The 22908-nt window shown below is 47.0% G+C and overlaps 2 protein-coding genes across 2 annotated transcripts in view; one reads left to right on the forward strand and one right to left on the reverse strand.

Annotated features, from left to right (window-relative positions):
* AK6 (adenylate kinase 6) overlaps positions 1-677 on the reverse strand; it is a 20043-nt gene extending 19366 nt beyond the window's left edge. Inside the window, exon 1 of the mRNA XM_078771995.1 lies at positions 401-677. The gene's annotated coding sequence lies outside the window, so the exon portion shown is untranslated. The remainder of the gene's footprint in view (positions 1-400) is intronic.
* PARP16 (poly(ADP-ribose) polymerase family member 16) lies at positions 271-22908 on the forward strand. The gene is made up of 6 exons (XM_068100344.2): positions 271-591; positions 3739-3876; positions 5969-6175; positions 6313-6484; positions 12732-12858; positions 20992-22908. The coding sequence occupies exons 1-6, from the start codon at positions 406-408 to the stop codon at positions 21134-21136; spliced, it is 975 nt and encodes a 324-aa protein (XP_067956445.1). The 5' UTR covers positions 271-405; the 3' UTR covers positions 21137-22908.

Genomic DNA, 22908 nt, shown 5'->3' on the forward strand with positions numbered 1-22908 from the left:
ACAGACACACACAGACACACACACACACACACACACACCTCCTTTTATAATATGCATAGATTTTCAAATGAAACGCTCCCTCATCCTTTCCTTCCTATCAAAGTCATGCTCTTGAGGTTTATCGTTCGACGGGGAGAACTCCTTTAAAAACAACAACAACAACAACAACAACAACCGTAAGGTGAATCGTTCACACTTTTCCCCACGAATCCATCCAAAAATATTCCTCCATTAAAACTTTTAACCTAATGTTAATGTAAGTATTATATCATATTTCGTTTGATCAGCTGTTGTGTTTGTTAATGATAATAGTTCCTGTTATTTCCTGTTTAAATCTCTTCACAACCTTGTCTGACGTGGTCCTGTTTGCTTACTTCCCTGTCCCTGTCCCGGTCCCTACCTCTCATGGACTCCTTGTCTGCGCAGCTGTACAAAGACCTTCGGGCCTGTGAGCTCCGTTGGTGCTTGTTTGTTGCTGCTGCTTCGTCCTTCCGCAGGGACTCGCTTCTGCGGCCTTTCCCTCCAGGCCGATCCGACTCCTCGGAACAATCCAAGGACCCTTATGGACCCCACAAGGACTTCGAGAGCGTGGTGGGCCCCTCAGAGACGGGGTATGGGAGTGGGGTAGGAGGTACCCGTCCGTACCATGGGAACCGTCACACAACAACTCCGAACCCGCTTTAATTAACACCACGGGGGGGGTGGGTGAGGCTGAGGGAGGTCAACAAGGTGGACGGCAGAATGGAACAACCAAGAACAAGGAATGACTGAGATATTATCAGCTTGTTGTTCCTTAACCTAAGACATTCCATGAGCACCGTAGGCCCACTGTATTGGAGACCGAGGTGGATGGTCTATGTCGGGTGGTACTGGTAGACGGACTAGGTCGGGTGGTGGACGGTCTATGTCGGGTGTGGTCGGTCTATGTCGGGTGGTGGACGCTCCATGTCGGGTGGTGGACGCTCCATGTCGGGTGGTGGACGCTCCATGTCGGGTGGTGGACGCTCCATGTCGGGTGGTGGACGCTCCATGTCGGGTGGTGGACGCTCCATGTCGGGTGGTGGACGCTCAATGTCGGGTGGTGGACGCTCAATGTCGGGTGGTGGACGGTCCATGTCGGGTGGTGGACGGTCCATGTCGGGTGGTGGACGGTCCATGTCGGGTGGTGGACGGTCTATGTCGGGTGGTGGACGGTCTATGTCGGGTGGTGGACGATCTATGTCGGGTGGTGGACGATCTATGTCGGGTGGTGGACGGTCTATGTCGGGTGGTGGACGGTCTATGTCGGGTGGTGGACGGTCTATGTCGGGTGGTGGACGGTCTATTTTGGGTGGTGGACGGTCTGGGTCGGGTGATAGACGGTCTGGGTCGGGTGGTGGACGGTCTGGGTCGGGTGGTGGACGGTCTAGATCGGGTGGTCTGGGTCAGGTGGTGGATGGTCTAGCCCGGGTGGAGGATGGTCTAGGTCGGGTGGTGGACGGTCCATGTAGGGTGGTGGACGGTCTATGTCGGGTGGTGGACGCTCCATGTCGGGTGGTGGACGCTCCATGTCGGGTGGTGGACGCTCAATGTCGGGTGGTGGACGCTCAATGTCGGGTGGTGGACGGTCCATGTCGGGTGGTGGACGGTCCATGTCGGGTGGTGGACGGTCTATGTCGGGTGGTGGACGGTCTATGTCGGGTGGTGGACGGTCTATGTCGGGTGGTGGACGATCTATGTCGGGTGGTGGACGGTCTATGTCGGGTGGTGGACGGTCTATGTCGGGTGGTGGACGGTCTATGTCGGGTGGTGGACGGTCTATGTCGGGTGGTGGACAGTCTGGGTCGGGTGATGGACGGTCTGGGTCGGGTGGTGGACGGTCTGGGTCGGGTGGTGGACGGTCTAGATCGGGTGGTCTGGGTCAGGTGGTGGATGGTCTAGCCCGGGTGGAGGATGGTCTAGGTCGGGTGGTGGACGGTCCATGTAGGGTGGTGGACGGTCTATGTCGGGTGGTGGACGCTCTATGTCGGGTGGTGGACGGTCTATGTCGGGTGGTGGACGGTCTATGTCGGGTGGTGGACGGTCTATGTCGGGTGGTGGACGGTCTATGTCGGGTGGTGGACGGTCTATGTCGGGTGGTGGACGGTCTATGTCGGGTGGTGGACGGTCTATGTCGGGTGGTGGACGGTCTATGTCGGGTGGTGGACGGTCTATGTCGGGTGATGGACGGTCTATGTCGGGTGATGGACGGTCTATGTCGGGTGATGGACGGTCTATGTCGGGTGATGGACGGTCTATGTCAGGTGATGGACGGTCTATGTCGGGTGGTGGACAGTCTGGGTCGGGTGATGGACGGTCTGGGTCGGGTGATGGACGGTCTGGGTCGGGTGATGGACGGTCTGGGTCAGGTGGTGGATGGTCTAGCCCGGGTGGAGGATGGTCTAGGTCGACGTTGTGTTACCATCAGCGTGGTATTCGTGTGATTCGCGCCAATTGCTGGTTTCAATTAACAGGTCGTCCTGGTCTGGGGAAAGGGCTAGGTGTTCTTTGCGAGAAAGGGCTAGCGTAAGCTAGAAAATGTTCATGTGTGAGCTGTTCTGTGCGGATGATCTCCCAGTAAGATAGAACATGGTCATGTGTGAGCTGTTCTTTGCAAGAAAGGGCTAGCGTAAGCTAGAAAATGGTCATGTGTGGGCTGTTCTGTGCGGATGATCTCCCAGTAAAATAGAACATGGTCATGTGTGAGCTGTTCTGTGCGCATGATCTCCCAGTAAGCTAGAGCATGGTCATGTGTGAGCTGTTCTGTGCGGATGATCTCCCAGTAAGATAGAACATGGTAATGTGTGAGCTGTTCTGTGTGGATGATCTCCCAGTAAGCTAGAGCATGGTCATGTGTGAGCTGTTCTGTGCAGATGATCTCCCAGTAAGATAGAACATGGTCATGTGTGAGCTGTTTTGTGTGGATGATCTCCCCGTAAGCTAGGACATGGTCATGTGTGAGCTGTTCTGTGCGGATGATCTCCCAGTAAGCTAGAGCATGGTCATGTGTGAGCTGTTCTGTGTGGATGATCTCCCCGTAAGCTACATCATGGTCATGTGTGAGCTGTTCTGTGCGGATGATCTCCCAGTAAGATAGAACATGGTCATGTGTGAGCTGTTCTGTGCGGATGATCTCCCAGTAATCTAGATTCTAGAGCATGGTCATGTGTGAGCTGTTCTGTGCGGATGATCTCCCATTAAGATAGAACATGGTCATGTGTGAGCTGTTCTGTGCAGATTATCTCCCAGTAAGCTAGAAGATGGTCATGTGTGAGCTGTTCTTTGCAGATTATCTCCCAGTAAGCTACAGCAAGGTCATGTGTGACCTGTTCTGTGCGGATGATCAGACAGTCTGTCACTCTCCTCTGTCTGTCTCTCACTCTCTCTGTCTGTCTCTCACTCTCTGTCTCTCACTCTCTCTGTGTCTCACTCTCCTCTGTCTGTCTCTCACTCTCACTCTCACTTTGCCTGTCTCTCTCACCAAACATGTCAAGGTGATCATTTTGTTACTTGTTTAATCCAATACCATCCTCTACTTTTAGATAAATAAATAGTGTGTGTGTGTGTGTGTGTGTGTGTGTGTGTGTGTGTGTGTGTGTGTGTGTGTGTGTGTGTGTGTGTGTGTGTGTGTGTGTGTATGTGTGTGTGTGTGTGTGTGTGTGTGTGTGTGTGTGTGTGTGTGTGTGTTAAAAAAAACTAAAAAACGTATTGTTGTTGCAGTTGGCAGACATCCACAATTTGCCAAGCTTTCCAGAACTACTTAAGACACCTTCAATGACGTCATTATCAGCTTTGGATCTTGCAGAGTGGGTTCTGACCAATGGCCAGTTCAGTTTGACAACACTAAGGAAGGAAGAGGTTTGTGGAGTATTTTTTGTTTATGAAACCAGGTATAAATTGCATGGACAATATGTGTATGTCTATTATATCTACTAATCGTCCTTGTAATTCATGTTATATATATATATACAGATTTTGAACCAATTTGTTTTTGTAAAACTCACCCTAAGAATGATTTTTTAAACCTTAAAACTTTCTTCTGAACTGCAAACGTCATGATGGGAAGGTGTGGGATTTTGATATCGACGGAATTTTAAGGGAACTAATGAAGTCTCCTCTCGTACTTATTCTTTTTTTGTGACCAAATCCCTTTGGTGATCACATCAAAAGTTACCCCCTACTTTCAAAAATCCCTGCTTCCCCCATTGTATCACATGACGTATTATTGCCATGTAACATGACGTGTTATTGCCATGTAACATGACGTGTTATGTTACATGCTCCTCCCCAAACCCCGGTCACGGTGTACCTCCGAGCCCCGAGAGGAGTCACGGCAGAAAGATGTGTTATTCTGTATGTCAAAGATCAATGGTGAAACTTCTTTCCAACTTCATTTGAAATTCCAACTTCTTTCCTGGAAGTCCTGGCAGTGTCCATATGTTTTATACCTCTCCCACCGCCCCCTTCCCATGCCCCCCCCCCCCCCCCCCAAAGCCCTCGCCCTCTCTCAGATCTCTCGATGTCTCCATGTCTCTCGGTCCCTGCTCTCAAATGTTGTGTTTGTGTCCTTCCCCCTCTCTCCCCATCTTGTCTACCGCTCCCGATGTTATATGTTTTATGTGTCGGTTTGTCTTTCTGTGTGATTAATGTTCGCTCTTTCACGAGCCTCGATCTTGTATACAAAAAAAAAAAAACCACACCAATTGTTACCAACAAACAAGTATTGTATTAAGGTCACACAAGAATAACAGTACAATAACAATATTAATCAATTGTACAACCAATATATCATTCCTATTATGGTACCATCAGTTTCGTACAATATAACTTACTGTGCTCCAAATGAGCGAAAATAACATTTCCAATGTCTCTGTCCCAGCTTCAAACCAAAGTCGATCCACGCTCTAGTGATCGTCAGAACGATCTTGTATCGAGACCAGAATCCCGCTCGGTTGACAGTCACACTGCCAAAGATAGGCAAAAGTGTCCTCAAGAGGCGGCTGGGAAATCGCACCTTCGGGTATGGACGTTCAATGGCTCCCAATCGGCGAACCGCAAATTCACACTCAAAATCCACGTTGCACACACACACACCAGGTTACGTCTGGATGCGGTGAAATGGTTGAAGCAAGGTGAAAAACCTGGAGTGATGCGAAAATCCAGCGCGAGGCAAAATGGCCAACGGTCCGTTCTCAAGACGTAACAGCACTTCAATGATTCTCTTCGGAATCGACCGCAAAACCTGTCACGCAGGTTTATCTGTCACAGCGATAACAACTCTGTCGCAGGAATCCCTTTCCCAGGAAACCCCAAAGTTCGCTAGTGACCCCCGTTCGTCAGCGTTTGCTCAAAACCTCAACGCAACTCGGCTCCTTCTCCGACCTCACTCGCGATAACAACAGCGATAACAGCTCTGTCGCAGGAGTCGCCTCCTCCGCCGCAGGAGTCGCCCTCCAGCTCTGTCGCCTCCTTTTTCTCTTCTTCTTCCTCTTCTTCCTCGTTCGGTTCCCGATCCGGTTTCCGGTTTCTTTTAAAACACTAACTTTTTTTTACCTTTTGAAAACAGTAATCTCTATTTCACTTAAACGATAACAATAATAGTACATGGAACCAAAAATGTTTACAGTGGATGAGAACCACAACAACGGAAGTGACGAATCCGTAACAGTTATTACTCGTACATAGTGCTGTGCATAGCGTTTACACCATGTGTTGTTTTCCCGATGACAGTGGTTCCCACTTTGCAACATGAAGTACAGTACAAATGTTCAAAGTTATTTATTTTTTATTTTTAGCCAATTTATGGGAAGATGCAGTTTGATTGGATTGTAAAGGATATTCTTGGATTGTAAAGCATTCCATAATATTCTGTACATTAAAAACCAGGAAGCATTGACCGGAGCGAATCCTCTAATGAGCCACGATGACCCATTTTGTGATCTGTTCACAGTTTGCACACATAGAGACTCTGACCGGTGAGCCAGGCTTCGCCGTGTCTCCGCCAGACTTCGTGTTTGGCGTTACCTATAGCCCAACGGTCGAGCGTCGCTTCACCGAGGCGCGCGGAGACCGTACCATCCTGCGGGCCTACCACGGGAGTCGTCTGGAGAACTTCCACTCTATCCTTCACAACGGCTTGCATTGCCACATGAGCAAGGTCTGGACCGAGCCGGGAGGCCAATCTCACCACTGGCCGGCCGTATCGAGCGTAACGGAAATCTCCAGTTTTTCCATTCGTTATGACTGTACTCTACCTCTACCTCCCCCCTCTCCTTCCACTCTGTCTTCCTCCAGCCAGGCTTATTTGGGGAGGGTGTCTACCTGAGTAGTGACCTGAGCCTTGCCCTCCTGTACAGTCCACGCTGTACTGCTTGGGCCCGCTGTTCTTTAGGCACCTTTCTGAGCTGTGTGGCCGTCTGTGAGATAATTGATCACCCAGATGTCAAATGTCAAGTCAAAGGACAAGGTGAGTGGTGGAGGGGAACCTGTTTTCCATTATAGCATAAAATAGAAAGCCTCAAATCCCAAAACCATATCCTTTCAAATGCACCTAATCCGCCTTTTCTTGGTACCAATTTATTCTCTCAAATTGAAAACTTGGAGTTTGTGAAAGAAGAGGAAATGACTAAAATCAAGAAGCCACAACACTTATACAAAATTGTTGTCAATGGAAAGAACATTTAAACAAATAAACATGGAGTCTGTGGCACAGAACATGCTGTCTGACCTCAAACAAAAAGGCAAGCCAGGTGAACAGGGATGCAGGGATATTGGTTTTAGGATGGACTGCCACGAGTTTCTGGTCTGTTTTTATTTTTATTTTTTGTTGTATACTGAATCGAGGCTCGTGAAAGAGCTAACATTTATTTCACAAACAAATCAACCAGACAAACAAAATATACAAAAAGAGGGAGCGGAAGACAAGATGGGGAGAGAAGGGGAAGCACACAACCACAACATTTGAGAGCAGGGAGAAGTGTGGGAGGGAGAGGGCTTGGGGGCAGGAGGCGTGGGAAGGGGAGGGGGGGGGGGGAGATATAAAACACATGGACACTGCTGGAACTTCAAGGAAAGAAGTTGGTATTTCAAAAAAGTGGATTTGGGGTGAATTTGGGGTGACGGAAAGACCACCAACCTGCCTGCGGTGAGTGAGTGAAAGGCCCTTGGAGTTAGCTTCATCGCGGGAGATTCCAATGATTCTGAACGCTTTGGTTTCAACAGCGTGAAGACGGGCTAGGTGTGAGGCAGGAGCACCAGACCAGAGGGGAGAGCAGTATTCCATAGAGCTGCGGATGAAAGCCTTGTATGTGGTGAGGAGCTCAGGTGTGCCAAGGAAGGACTTCGCACGACGGAGGATGCCCAGCCGGCGACTGGCTTTGGAGGCCAGATTTGAAATGTGGTTTTCCCAGGAAAGATCATGGCAAATAGTGAGACCCAAAAGCTTGAGTGACAGAACTTCTTGGAGAGGATTATTCAGAAAGTGGATGGGAGGGTTTTCCAGTCGGTCTTTTCGGAGAGACATCGTAAGAGTGTGAGATTTATCAGGATTGAAAGACATGTTCCATTTGTTTGCCCAGTCTGTGATTTTGTCCAGGTCTGCAGAGAGTGAGGAGGCTGCAGACTGCCGATCTGAGGGATGAGGAATGGAGCGACAGAGAGTAGAGTCGTCAGCAAAGAGATAGAGAGGATTTTCAAGAGAGTCAGAGAGATCATTGATGAAGACCAGAAAAAGCACAGGGCCCAGAACACTACCTTGGGGAACTCCAGCCTGAACAGGAAGAGGAGATGAGAGAAACCCATTCAGGGCCACACGTTGACTACGACCAGAGAGGAAGTCCGCCAGCCATGCATGGAGATTTCCATGGATACCAAAGGAGGAGAGTTTGGTGAGCAGAGCAGGGTGCCAGACCGTATCGAAGGCACGTGAAATGTCAAGGGAGACAGCTCTAATTTCCTGTTTGGCGTTGAGGACCTCCATCCATTGTTGAGAAAGCAGAAGCAGCATGTCCAGAGTAGAGTGACCAGGTCTGAAACCAAATTGATGATCAGAGATCAAGCCATTGGAGAAGAGGAAAGATTTCATATCTGAAGCAATGATGGATTCCATGACTTTGCTGATAATTGGGAGAAGGCTGATTGGTCTGTAGTTGCTGGGATCTGCTTTTGCACCTTTTTTGTGCAAAGCGGTGATGTTGGCTGATTTCCAAGCAGATGGCAGATGACCTTGAGCAAAAGAGAGGGTGAAGAGAACAGAAAGAGGGAGTGAAAGAGCGGAAGCACATGCTTTTAGGACCCGTGGGCTGATGCCGTCAGGACCAGTTGCAGAATCAGAGTCGAGGGTTGACAGAAACTTTTCCACCTTGTCAGGAGGAAAGGACACAGAGTCCAGGAGCAGCTGGGTACGACTGGGTACGGTGGGTACAGAGAGGGATGGGTTTGGGACACAAGATTTAGAGGCAAACACAGAGTTGAGGCATTCAGCTTTTTCACGTGCGGAGTCAGCCATTAAGCCGTTTGAGGTGAGGGAGGGGATGGGGGGGGAACAAACACCAGAAACAGATTTGACCAGACGCCACCAGGATTTGGAAGAGGGAGACAGATAAGAGAGTGCGGTCTTGAGAATGGTGAGATATTGTTTCCTGGCTCTCCTGAGGGTGGGCACACACTTGTTTCGGGCTTTGTGAAAGGAAATGAGATTTCCTTCCGTTGGATTTGCTTTCCAGGAGACGAAAGCAAGTTGTTTCAGGGCAACAGCCTCACCACAAGATTCCATGTACCTTGGATGGGAGGAAGGGTATGACAACTGAAGACGAGATGGGATAAATCTGTGCATGAGAGAGAGCAATTTACTTTGAAAGAATTCCCAGGATGAGTTGATGTCAGAGGCGGTAGAGATGGGAGACCAGTCCAGATGATTGATGGCTGCTTGAAGACCGTGCCAGTTGGCCTGAGTGAAATGCCAGACTCGTCGATGCTGAGGAGGCTCTCTGAGAATGGTCAGAGAGATGTCCACTTTGACAAGCACATGATCAGATGAGCCGATTGGAGCAGAAGAAGAGCAGCAGACATTTTCAGGGAAGTTTGTCATAACCAAATCCAGAAGAGAAGATGCTCCGTTGACTGAGATCCGGGTCGGGAAATTGACAGATTGTGTCAGTCCCAGTGAGTCGCAGAAGTCCTTTGCTGAAGAGCCATGGCTGGTGAGAGAGGTACCCACACCCAGCCAACTGGCATGGTGACAATTGAAATCACCACATATGAGGAAGAGAGAGTTGGGATGGGTAGATAGAAGTTGGTCCATATTATCAGACAGCGAGATGTAGATGGAGTCATCGCTGTTTGGTGGACGGTACAACACACATATGAACAAAAGGTGGGAGCGAAGGTGAAGCCGTAGCCAAAGGTATTCCTGGGGGTGAGGTGGAGAGAGGGCAGTGGAGGGCGAGTGAGGAAGAGAGTTTTTTATAAAGATAGCAACCCCACCTCCAGGACGAGGCTCAGGTCTATCATACCGGAGGAGGGAGTAACCTGGGAGAGATACCAAGGCATCAGAGACATCATGAAGGAGGAAAGTTTCTGTTAAGCAGATCACATCTGGTTTGTCAGAAGCAACCTGTATGGAGAGATCAGTCAAGTTTGAGCGAAGGCCCCGGATGTTTGAGGTCCATACCGTTAATGAAGAGGAAGGGGGAGCATCGGGTCCAGAACGGGGGGGGGGGAGGGGTAGGGTAAGATGTGGAAGAGGAGGAAGAGGTAGGGAGAGCTGTTGAAGGTGTGTCAGAGATTTCAGAATAGCTTGGAGAAAGGGAAGAATGGGGCGGACAAAAGGTTTGATGGAGATTGGGTGAGGCACAGTGAGGTGTTATTTGAGGAGGGGGAAGAGCGAGGCAGAAGGTTGGGGGAGATGAAGGTGAAGGTTGGAAGGGGGAAGAAGCAGGGAGGATGCTTTGAGGAGGAGGGGTGAGAGGGGAGTCAAGGAGGGGAGGAGCGAGGGAGAGTCTCGGAGGGGAGGGGTGTGGGGGGAGTTTAGGAGGGAGGGGAGGGAAGGGGCAAGGGGAGAGATTTGAAAGGGATGGGTGATGGGGAGGATTTGGAGGGGAAGGGTGAGATTGGATTTTGAAAAGTGTACGATTCATGGGAAACGAACATTTTTTGCAAAATGAGTTTGAGACCTTCGAGTCAAAAATACGTTTGAGGACACTGAAGGAGGGGTGGAGTTCTGGATAGTTTAGGGAATGTAGAAAGGAGGAACTGTAAGAGATGGTATTATATATATTTTTTGGAATGAATAGATTTGGTGAGCAAGACGAAAGCATCCTTTTGTAGGAAAAGAAGAAAAGGGTGTTATAATATATGAGAGAAAATAGTTGTTCAGGGGAGAGATTATACATTTCTAACCATGTGATCGCGTGATCGCGAACGAAGAACGAACGAACAAATAAGAACAACAAATAAACGAATAAGACCTGGGAAGGAAATATTTTTGGGGGTTTTTTTTTTTTTTGAGTAGAGATATTAAACAAGGAGGTATGGGGTGAACGACTGGGATGAAACAGAGAACGAAAATAATTGCAGCGCATTCGACGGATCGCTGAGAGAAAAACAAAACCACAAGGTCGGAGCGGTACGGTAGCCTAAGCCTACGAGTACTAGGCCTCAGAATACTCGATACGCATTAACTGACGATTGTGTATACATGTACGAAAAATTAGCACCGAAAATTTTCCAAAAGATACGCTATAGGTACACACACCGAAAGATCGATACAGTCTCGACAAAAACACAATTGAGAAAGATCACTTAGCTTCGAAAGCGTGAGCGCATGGAACAGCTTCGAAAAGACGTGACCTCGCCGTGATCTCGCGAGATCTCGAATTCGCATCCGGGCCGGGTGTTGTCGACGGGCCGGGTGATAAATCCCTGACCAATCAATCCGTGGTACAAAACGCGTCTTCGCCAATTCGAAACAGCACCATCTTGTAGCCATTCAAGTGCTAGAATGTTCTTACCTCCGCCACCGAAGATGGACGGAGGTTATGTTTTCACCACTGTTTGTCTGTCTGTTCGTGAGCAGGACGAAACTTGGTGGACAGGTTGGGTGTGTGACAAGGACGAATTAATTGGATTTTGGTGAAGATCCAGATCGGGATACTAGAATTGTTATGCCTCATACGACAAAATTCCCGGATGCATTATGTTTTCAGGTTGTCCGTTCGTGCGTGCGTCCATCCGTAATAGGTTTTCGTTACCGCAATAACTTGAGAACAGCTGAAGGGATCTAAGTCAAACTTGGTGCAGATATGTATAATGAGGTAAAGATGAACTGATAAGATTTGGGGTCACAAGGTCAAAGATCAGAGGTCATGTTTGGTGAAAATCCTGTTGCAGTGATAACTTGTGAACCAGTGATGGGATTTTGACCAAAGTTGGTACAAGTATGTATTGTGATGCAAAGATGAAATGATGAAATTTTGCTGTCAAAGGTCAAATGTCAGAGGTCATGCTAAGTAAAAATTATGTTACCGGGCCAACTTGTGAACAAGTGATGCGATTTTTAACAAACTTGGTATAAGTACATATGATGCAAAGAAGAACTGATTGGATGATGGCATCAAGAGGTCAAATATCGGAGGTCATGTGAGGTAAAAATGTGATAAGTTGAGAACAGCTGAGGGGATTTAAATCAAACTTGGTACACATATGTATCATGATGTAATAATGTGGGCGGAGGCATATCGGAAGATGTCACAATGTCGAAGAGTTCTGTTCTAACTTAAGTGATTCTTCACTATTGAGTGATAGGGCCAAAAACAATATTTCGCATATCTCAAAACGTTATGGACAGATTCAGATGAAATTTGGTGGACAAGGATGAATCGATTATATTTTGGTGAAGATCTGGATCCGGATATGATAGTTTTTAAAAGCTCTTAAGTGATTCTTCACCATTGAGGGATGGGGCCAAAAACGATACATAGCATGATATTTGTAAAAGCGGTGGACGGATTATGACAAAAGTAGGTGGATGAGTTGGTTAGGTGACAAGAACAAGCCGATTCGATTTTGGTTGAAGTCCGGACCGAGATCCGGCCTATCAGTGGAATTCAAAATGTAAACTGTTCAGCATGGCGGAGGTGTGCGTTCTACCGGGTACCGTTCTCATTTCAACATGTTTTTGGAGAGTCTGCTCAAGTCAGACGAGGTAAATGCAAAGAAAAGCAACATTGTACTTGGAGAGTTCCAGAAGCTTATCGAGTGTTGTTGCAAGATCTTGATCCAATGAGGCTGGAGAGAGAGATAGACAGAAACAGACAGACACAGAGACAGAGACAGAGAGACAGAAAAAAAAAGACCTCCTTGAGATGGTTTGTTTTACTCCATATGTGGAACAGGGTACCGACGTTGTGATCAGCTTTCAAACTGTTCCTTTGCCTCTCACAAAGCCAAGCATCTATTGAAAGAGGGATTTTGCCTCTGTGCATAATAGGTAGGTAAAACACTGAACCAAATATCACCACGCTGGCCGGATCAAAACATACTGCGGGCCGCATCTGGCCTGCGTGCTGGATGTTCTCCATGCCTACTTTAATTTATATTGAGTCTTAAATCAATTTGAGAACCTTAAACCAGAGCAACCTCATACAGGTGTACTTTTTTGTAAGAAGGCTAATGGTAAGATGTGAAATTTAAGGTACATCCTTTGGTGTTGTCAGATTCTGCACGGGCGAGGGTTCCAAACAGTGAGGGAAGAGAAGTTCCTCAGCGCTACTATGTGGTCACCAACAACCAGTTACTTCGGGTTCGTTACCTGCTGATCTACTCTCAAGGTCTTCCACAAAGGTAAGTGCACAAACTGAACAGTGCACATGGAGTAGGAAATCTTTGAGGTTTTTTTTTTGCAATTTCAGGGAATATCATGAAATACTAAGGAACTCAGTTGGTGTTTGTCAGTGATCAATAACCATTAAGCATTTGTTGCTTGAGGCATAAATAATCAAGGGTATGAATGAGGCATGAAATGAGATGGTGTGAGGCATTACCTGCTTGAAGCTCTTCAGGGAAGAATGCAATTGAACCACCTCCAGGAGTAAGTTCTACAAATGTGGAAGGTGGGGGGGTGAAGGGGAGGGGGGGGTAGGGAGGGAGGAGAAATAGGAACAAAAGAATGGTGTGTGGTAAGCTTGTTACATCCTGGAGGAGCAAGGGAGGGTCAGAGGTCTAAGAAAACCAAACGGGAGAGGTGTTTAGAAAAGACGTTATACGAGGTCACATCAACATGCCTCAGGGTTCAGCCTCATCATGGGAGATTTCAATGTTTTGTTTTTTTAATTTCTTGTATACAAAGTCGAGGCTTGTGCAAGAGCTAATATATTAAACACAAAAAACATAAACGGACACAAAAAACATATCGTAAAGGGAGTGGGAGACACGAGGGGGAGAGGGAGGGAAGCACAACAACAGTAGAGAGCAGGGACATCGGTAGATCTGTGGAATGGAGAGGGCTGGGGGGGGAGAGAAGTACACGGTATAAAACAAATGGACACTACTAGGAATTTCAGGAATGAAGTCGGACATTTAAAGAGGTGGATCTGGGGTGTTTTAATGGGGGTAGAAAAGATCAAGGTTTTGGATGGGGGAAGATATGAGATGGTGGTGAACAGCTGTTTTAAAGACCTGGAGGGAGGAGTGGGATTGAAGAGAGTGGGGGATTGTTCCAAAGGCGGGAGAAAAGAGGAATGAAAGGGTGAAGGTGAGCAGAGAGTCTTGATTTTGGCAGTTTCACCATAAGAGGGTTGCTGGCAGATCTTGTGTGTCCTGCAGGAATATTTGGAGGACAGAGCACAGATAGAGTTGGGGGAGCTAGGCCGGAGAGGAGAATAATGTTGAGAGCTTTAGATTCCACAGAATCCAGGAGAGGCAGATGCGATGCTGGGGTGCTAGCCCATAGTGGCGAGCAGTATCCCATTAAGCTATGGACAAAGGCCTTGTTTGTTGGCTGAGAGTCGTTCTGAATGACTTGTAGTCCATCAGGTGCAGGGGACAGTTGGTACCAAAAGGGTAAAGGTTCATTGGTATCATTTAAAGGTCTATCTTTGAGGAACTCATTTTTGCCTCGTAGCAGTCTCAGATGATAGCTTTCAATAAATTACACCTGGTTAAAGAGAGGTGATCATGTTGTGATATTGTGTGGTAAGTTTACGTATACAGTACTAGACACAACCACCCACTAGACCCAATCAAATACATGAAGCTTAAATGTGGAAGATGTCCCATTGTCAATATACAATTCCTGGTAAGAGAGTTGGTCCCCATGGAGATACGATAAGCCAAATAATCAGGAGCTGGACAGAATTCACTATCACCTAAACTCCGAAAGCATGGGCGGTGCCATCATCACTATTTGACAGACTCAAAGCCTTGACTTGCTTTCCAATTGTAAGCTTCCAAGATCACTGTAGTACAAGTAAATGAGCTGCGGTATCATTTTTCTTGCATGAAGAAACGTCGTACCGAACCACACCAACTTCCTCCTTCTGCAGACGCTCTCCACAAGCTTCGGGCCAACTATCAGACAGCTGTTTGGAGAAGAAGTCTAGAAACTAGTCCCACTGTACCATCACCCATGGACCAAGAATGGAAGCTTCAAATGCTAGATGGTAGAGAAGAACTGAAAATTGACTTGTGAGATGGAGTACCTGCACCTGAGGCCCTACTGGAACTCCTAGGCTGCAACTGTTCAACATTGTGGCAACCTGTTCATGTTTGATCAATAACCTGAAATGTTCAGTACTACGTAAACTGAAAAATTGTGATAACCAACCACAGGAAGACGACGAACCACAAATGATGACAGACGACCCTGAAATTGAAGAACTTGATTTTGAATGTCTTTTTGATAATAAATCATGACCTTGAGTGGAACCAATCAGCCGAATTTGACCCTTTACCTGACGAACTATTAGAACGACAGAGGACCTGGCTTTGTTGGCCAACTTTGCCATATGGTAAGCTCAGTAGAGGTCATGGCTGATGGCGAGGTCTGGGGGTTCAAAAAACTGAGAATCTTCCTGCGGATGCCCATGGAAATATGTGGTTTCACCTGACGATCGTTCCAAAGCGAGAGTGTGACTGAGATTTACCGGTATCAAGAGACGAGTTCCCTTTATCAGAGAATCATCGATTCCAGATCATAGTGGGTGATACACCTGCTCGCTTCCTGTTAGTGGGGTGGTTCTGAGGGCCACTTGCATCATGCCAAATTGTCAACATTAACCTCAACTCATAAGATTGGTGCCAAAGCTGACCCTCCGAACTCAACTATAGTTGGCTTTCTCCCCCATCAACAGCAAATTAATAGAATTATTAATCGCAGAGGGCCTGCAGACTCGTCGTTTTCTCCAAATGTATCTGTCATCTGCCATATTCTCACTTTGACTGCACGAGAACCAGAAGGCAAATCCCTCATTTTATGTGTTCAGTCTCTGGAGCTCCTAGGCCACACTATAACCGGTCACCTATAACCTATAACCATGCTCACCTATAACCACACTATGACAAGTCGTATCTCCAACCTGTCCTCCAAAGATGGTCATTGCCTCAGAATTCTCCACAGGGCCACATCCTTCCTCTGCCATCCTCAGCTTATTATTATTTTGTGTGCAGTGGCTGCTGGTTTGCATCATTGGCTGACGGCGTCGCTGTGCCGCTGATGCAGTGCCCCCTGCTGGTCAAGGCATGAATTTGTAATTTTCTCAGGGTGCCAGCGATGGCTCGCATACTCTTCCCCAAGGACACAGTGGGATCTTTAATGTCCACAAACTAATGCCGGCATAGGCGACACCCATTTAACGTCCATCCGAGGGACAGCTCACACACTGATGACTAACCCTGCCCGTGAAACACAGGGATGACAGTTTATAGCTGGGTCTGGATTCAAACCCGGACTAGACAGCTTCGTGCTGGGTGTGCGTTCCTCTCAGCCATCCTGCCAGCCCTCAGCTTATAATAGTGTAGAAGCCTTCACCTGAAGTGACATGGAATATGGCTACCTATTCTAGACTGATATGTCTGTTTCCTATCTTGCCGTCCTAGAGGCCATGGAATCTCAGGCCTTCTATGTAATTGGAATTTCACGTCAGGAAGCTGAGTCTCTCGGTTTGCTTGTTTACTGCAAATGCCCGTCTTGCTCTTCCTACCCTCTTGACTCTCCGCCCAGCCTCTGCCCCTTCAGGTCACATGTATTCTGCCAGGAACCCTTTCCTTATTACCCCCAAGGTCTAAACTCGATGCTCACCTACGTTCTTTCATACCTTTTATCGCCTGTGTAACTGTCTTCCTAAATCTGTGGTCTTGAGATCTTCCATGCAGGATTTCACGTGTGCCCACTTCACCACATTGTCTCTCCGATTTCCCTTTAATTTACTTTGCCCCACTCATGGAGACCATGTTCTCACCCAACATCGACAATTTCCTCTGCTTGTGCTATGATGCATCCATTTGTCACCTTTCCATTGTAAATGACAGCTGGATTGGACGAACAGTGTTTAGGAGAGATACGTCACCATCCATTATCTTTACTATAATTCACCAAATGTCTGTCCGTCCGTCTGTCTGTCTGTCTGTCTGTTCCCAGGTACCGCAAAAACGGCTGAACCGATCACAACGATATTTTGGGTGGTTAATCCTGGGACCCCCTGGAGTAAAATAGGCTATATTGTTTTTCCAATTTTTTTTCCAATTTTCCAGTTTTTCCAAACAACAACACAACGCATTTTAAGGCCATTTTCCCTGCTAGAGCGGGGGTTAGCCTTGCGGTCCCCATGACAATCTTCTCCATTTTGCCCTATTTTCTGCATCTCTCCTTGTTAACCCCCTTGCCCACATTTCTTCTTCGATCATCTTTAGCCAAGTCTTTCTCGGTCTTCCCCGTCCTCTACTTCCTTCTACATTCATTTCCATCACTCTTCTCAACCAGTCACTTTCATCCTTCCTCAACACATGACCAAACCATCTCAACCTGTTCCTCTTCACAGCATCAATCACAGGCTCTATTTCCATCATCTTTCGCAATTCATCATTTGTCTTCCTCTCTCTCAACGATACTCCACACATCCACCGAACCATTCGCATTTCCACCTTTTCCAGCCTTCGTTGCTGCTCTGCATTCATGACCCATGTCTTGCTCCCATAAATCAATAACACTTCTCACACATGCAGCATACACCTTTCCCTTCAGCTTCAACGACACTCCCCTCCTCATCAGCACGCCACTCAGTTCCCGAAACTTCTTCCATGCACATCTCACTCGAGCAACCGTTGCCGAGTCTGATCCACCTTCTCCATTCAGCATGTCTCCGAGGTAGCAAAATGTTTTCACACCTTCCAGCTTCACGTCGTCTCCAAGATCCAACTCAACATTTCCTCCATCTGCAGCTCCCTCTGTGCACACCTTACATTTGAATGTAGCTGCCACACTGGTTAATGACCCTCTCAGACCGCTACATTTTTGATGAACCCACTCAGCGCACATTGTACATTGAATGGAGTTCACTCTGACACCCTTCCTGCACACAGCACATGGCCACTTCCCAGTTCTTTCCACCTCACCACATGCTTTACCACTTGCCATCACCTTCGTCTTTCCTATATTCACCTTCAGACCTTTGGTCTCCATACATTCCTTCCACTTGTTCATCTTTTCCTTCAGTCCATCCATACTTTCCGCAATCAACACCAGATCATCTGCATACAACAACTCCCACGGTAAACCCTCCTTTACGTTCTGAGCCAGCACCTCCATCACAGCTACAAATAGTAGTGGACTTAGTACCGACACCTGATGCACTCCCACCTTCACCTCAAACTCACCACTGTTCCCATCCTTCGTCCTTACAGCTGTGCGCGCTCTTTTGTACATTGCCATCACTACTCTGATCAACCATTCCTCCACTCCTAACTTCCTCATTGCCCATGTCAATACTTCGCGTGGAACCCTATCGAATGCTTTCTCCAGATCAACAAACCCAAGAAACAACATCTTCCTCTTCTCCATGTACTTCTCCTGCAACTGCCTCACAATAAAGAGCGCGTCTGTCGTTCCTCTTCCTGGCATAAATCCAAACTGCATTTCGTCGATCTTCACCTTCTTCCTTATCCTCCTCTCCAACACCCTTTCCAATACCTTCATTCCATGCTCCAATAACTTTATCGCTCGGTACGAGCCACACTCCAGAGGGTCACCTTTCCCCTTGTATAGAGGGACGAGGGTACTCAGTTCCCAATCCACTGGAATGCGGCCTTCTTTCACCACCAGATTACAGATCTCTGTCATTCTCTTCAAACCCCAACTTCCTGCTGCCTTCAACATATCTCCCACAACTCCCGTCGGCCCTCCCGCTTTTCTACTCTTCATTGCTTTTATCGCTTCCTCAACTTCCTTCTCAGTTATCTTCTCTGCCGGTCCTAAAACTGGGTTACTCTCTATGTTGCCATCCCATTCATTCTCTGTATTCAACAGCATTTCCATATATCTTTTCCATCTTCCTTTAATTCCATCTGGGTCCACAACGATTTGTCCCACTTCATCCTTCAAGCAACTCACTCCCATCACATCACACCTCTCTTTCGCTATCTGCTTTGCAATCCTGAATACCGCTCTCTGACCCTTTTCCGAATCCAAGCGTTCTCCGAACATTTTCCTACATGCCTCCTGCGCCTTTGCTACCTCTTTCTTTGCAGCCTTCTTGGCTGCCTTATAACTTTCATGCTCTGCTTTTTCTGCTCCCGTACCCTTCGCCTTCTGCCACTCCTTGAACTTCTTCCTCTTCTCGTCAATCCTCTTTCCAACTTCATCATCTCACCACCATGTTTCCGAGTGCCTCGGTGGTCCTTTTGTCCATCCACATACCTCACCAACGGCTCCCAACAGACTATCTTTCATTGACATCCAACCACGTTCCAGCTCAACCACATCATCCTCTACCCTACTCAGCCTCTCTTTTAATGCCTCCCTTACTGTCACCTCTTTCAACCTCCACACCTTCATTCTCGGTTGGTACTTTACCCGCCGAGCTCTCCTCGCACCTTCACCCTTATGTCGCAGACAACCAAGTGGTGCTGTGAAACAGCCTCCTCCCCCGGAATCACCTTTGTGTCCCGGAGGTGCCCCCTATCTCGCCTACGCACCATCAGGTAGTCAACGGTTGTCGTCGACCCACCTGATGTGTATGTAACAAGCTTATTATCCCCTTTCTGGAACTGAGTATTACAAATCAACAAATCAGCTCCATCAACAAACTCCAAAATCCTTTCACCTTCTCCATTTCTCACACCATATCCGTAACCCCCATGAACTCCCTCAAAACCATCCATACTCCTTCCCACATGTCCATTTAGGTCTCCTCCAACCACAACAAGTTCCTCATCTTTCACGTTTTCCATCAGCTCCTCTATCGCACACCAGAACTTGTCCTTCTCTTCATCGCTCCGACCAACCTGCGGAGCATATCCCGAGATGACGTTCACCAAGAGCTTTCCAATCATCATTTTCACCATCATCAACCTATCACTCACTCTAGTCACACTCACCACACTGTCTACAAACTCCTCAGAAAACAGGACACCAACACCATTCATGCCCTCCGGGCACCCTTGCCCCACAAACTTGTATTTCTGTCCCTGCCTACCCTTCACCATTCTCACACCACTTCCCTTCCATCTCGTCTCTTGCACACAACATATGTCCACTCTTCTTCTGACCAATACTTCCACCACTTCTCCTGATCTCCCTGTCATTGTCCCTACATTCCATGTCCCAAACCTCAGAAACCGATCGCCACTTCGGGCTGTACCCTGCCCATATGTAGTTGTAATTGTCATGGTTCTCTTTTTGAGGCAATGTTTTTATGGCCGGATGCCCTTCCTGACGCCAACCCTCTTTGTCGCCTCTTACGACACGCAGGGATACGGTGTACCTATTCTAACCAGGGTATACACCGGGAAAGATCCCGGATCAAGATCCAGAGCTTCGCCAAAATCAAATCAATTCATCCTTGTTACACACCCAACCTGTCCATCAACTTTAGTCCGAATCCCCGTCTTCCACTCTCATAAAACATGTTGTTACGGACGTCGCCTCTGGATAACTCCAAAAGAGTGGTGTGTCCCAAGAGCCAACAAACACAAAATCAACATGGAATTACACGAGTGTGAACACAAATAAAGCACATTATACACACGTGTACATTTTCTATTAGAATTCCGCAGACATTACCGCACGGCAAAACTTGGAGCATTCGTTTCACGCCTGTGAACGAAACATGAATCTTGGACACCCAAATGAAGGAAGGACAGAATGACAGATATTTTGAGTCGAGGAAGAAAGAAATTAGGTGATGAAAGATACAGCAGTGGTTCTGAAACGCTCCCCCAGCACCAGCGAACCTTCCGACTGCTTCTGTGGAAGCGATTGTGACCTCAGCTCATACCTGAACCTGAACCATACCTTCCAAACACGATGGAATAATATTTACCGATATGAACAGTGATGTGGCTTTTATTGAAATTCTACAAATACTGTTTAGATTTTGATGATTTGCGTGTGATATGATTTAACGGATGTTTCTATAAATTGTTTAAAATAAAAAAGCCTTCAATTTCTGATATTTTGCCTTTTCATTTGGGCCTCCCAATTGAAGCCCCGCCCGCAGGGCGGGTACCGTTGCTCGTCATGTTTAATACAGGGTTAGTTGGAAGACCTGGGCATGAAGCTATTCATCTAGCTTTGAAAATGGTATCATAACGATTTCACGGTGAATCACTTGGCATACGTGATCTTTTTCCCCAATTTTATGGCCATGCAACATCCTCATTCTGGGTATGTTTGTAATGACGTGTCCAGGTGTGATGCTCTCCTTCACTCTTCCTGTATAGGTTTTTTTTCTTTTCTTACGTTCTCTCCTTCCTTCCATGCAGAGCTTCAAAGCGGCGTTCCTGGATTCTCCGCCATCCATTTGCAACTGCTCTTGCCCTGTACATGGGTGCCCTCCTCCTTCTGGCGGCCTTCAACTCACCATCCGTGCTCCTGTATCTGCGGCACCTGTTTGGAGGGCACATTTGAATTGTCCCACACACCTCGCTTCTTCACTTCCTGTTTCGGCCTTGAACTCTAATAATTGGCATACTGGGTGGAACGAGTTTCCATGAGGTTACCGCTTAACCTCCCACTCGAGCCTTCATCGAAAAGAGTTCAGCTCTCTCCGGACGTGTAAAGCTGGACCAGAAATTTCCATTGAACTGTGAGCTTGTGTTCCTTGTTGAAGTCCTACATTCATGTATCCAACTTTGGTCCAAGTTCGGCTTGGTAGGCAGCTCGAGTACCAATATTTTGTAGAAATGCTATACTGCAATGGGCCAACTCCCACCTACCCCACCCTTGATGTTCTCACGTGTACCATTTAATTCCACATTTGTTTGTGCTCGGCCCCTGCTAAAATGCCCAGAAGAAACAGACAGACTCTCATCTCTGCTAGTCATTTTGCGTTGAAGTGCGTCGTTCCTCACTCGCCCAGTTTACAATGTACTTTTGATTGAGGGAGGTAGAATGGGCTCGTTCTTGAACCACAGCAATGGACATTTGTTGGATTAAAGGTGATTTCTTTTCTCAAAAAACATTGGGTTAGCTTTTCACCTTCCATTCGGCAGTTTTAAACCCTTCCTTAAGACGCACATTATGAATTTGGAAACCTGAAGATATCGAGTATAGCTTTTGTCGCAATGATTATTGATAAGCTCTTATGAAGCTCGCTCCTAGAATTCCCATCAAGTGGTGCAATACTGTAAAGAAGATCCAAGACGGTGCTCATTCCATGTTATATTGAGGATCATCAGTACAGTACATTCACTGCTTTGCAAAAATATATCGTTATCTCCGCCACCGAAGGTGGAAGGAGATTATGTTTTCACTGAAGACGGAAGTTATGTTTGTTTGTCAGCAGGAAAACTCAAAAAGTTGTGGATGGATTTGGACAAAACGTGGTGGACAAATTGGGTGTGTGATGAGGAAGAATTGATTTGATTGGTGAAGATACGGACCAGGATCTGGCCTGAGTGGGATTCAAAATATAAACTGTTCAGCCTGGCACAGGTATGCTCTCGACTGAGTATCATTCTAGTTACCCTCACCAGAGTAGAGGTTATTAGTCCCCTACCGGTGTACACCGGAGGGGACTATAGGTTTGCACTTCGTCCGTCAGTCCGTCACGCAAAGTACAGTTTTCCGGACTTTTTTTCTAAACTCTTAACGCTAATGATTTCAAACTTGGCACATGGTTTCCTCATGATGAGTTACAGATCAAGTTCGAACTTCACGACGTTTCGATCATTTTTGACAAAGTTATGGCACTTTGAACTTTGGGAATTCTGATGATCCTTAACTCAGTGCCATTTTAAGTTTTAATTTCCTTTAAAAAAGATTTTCTCTGCAATAATAGGACCGATTGAGATCAAATTTTCACCGTAGGGAGGACTCGGTCTGTAGAATATTTTAATGGTAATTATGACGTCACAGGTCACGTGGTTCGGCCGCCATATTGTTTCCCCTTTTTCTCTGCAACGGCTGAACAGATCGAGGCCAAGCTTTGCAGGCAGAATCGCATACCCATGACGAACAAAAAAGTCACCGAGCATGACGTCATGCGTCACATGGTTTCAGAGTTATGACGTTTTGAAGCATGGACCTTTAAAACTGAGCTCCTCCCTCATTTTTGATCCAATCGAGGGGAAACTTCACTGATCTGTTCAGCATGTCAATCTACAAAAATGTCCTTTTGGAATTTGCGATAGGGCACGTGGTTTGGCAGATATCGTTAATTAAACGAAATTTTTTTTTTT

The sequence above is a fragment of the Myxine glutinosa genome, chromosome 2, assembly GCF_964187855.1.
Source record: "Myxine glutinosa chromosome 2, kmMyxGlut1.1, whole genome shotgun sequence".
NCBI lineage: Eukaryota > Metazoa > Chordata > Myxini > Myxiniformes > Myxinidae > Myxine > Myxine glutinosa.

Coding starts and splice junctions, on each gene's coding strand:
- PARP16 (XM_068100344.2), top strand. CDS start 406: ATGGACTCCTTGTCTGCGCAGCTGTACAAAGACCTTCGGGCCTGTGAG. Junction 592..3,738: donor ACAAGGACTTCGAGAGCGTG/GTGGGCCCCTCA, acceptor TTGTTGTTGCAG/TTGGCAGACATCCACAATTT. Junction 6,485..12,731: donor ATGTCAAGTCAAAGGACAAG/GTGAGTGGTGGA, acceptor TGGTGTTGTCAG/ATTCTGCACGGGCGAGGGTT.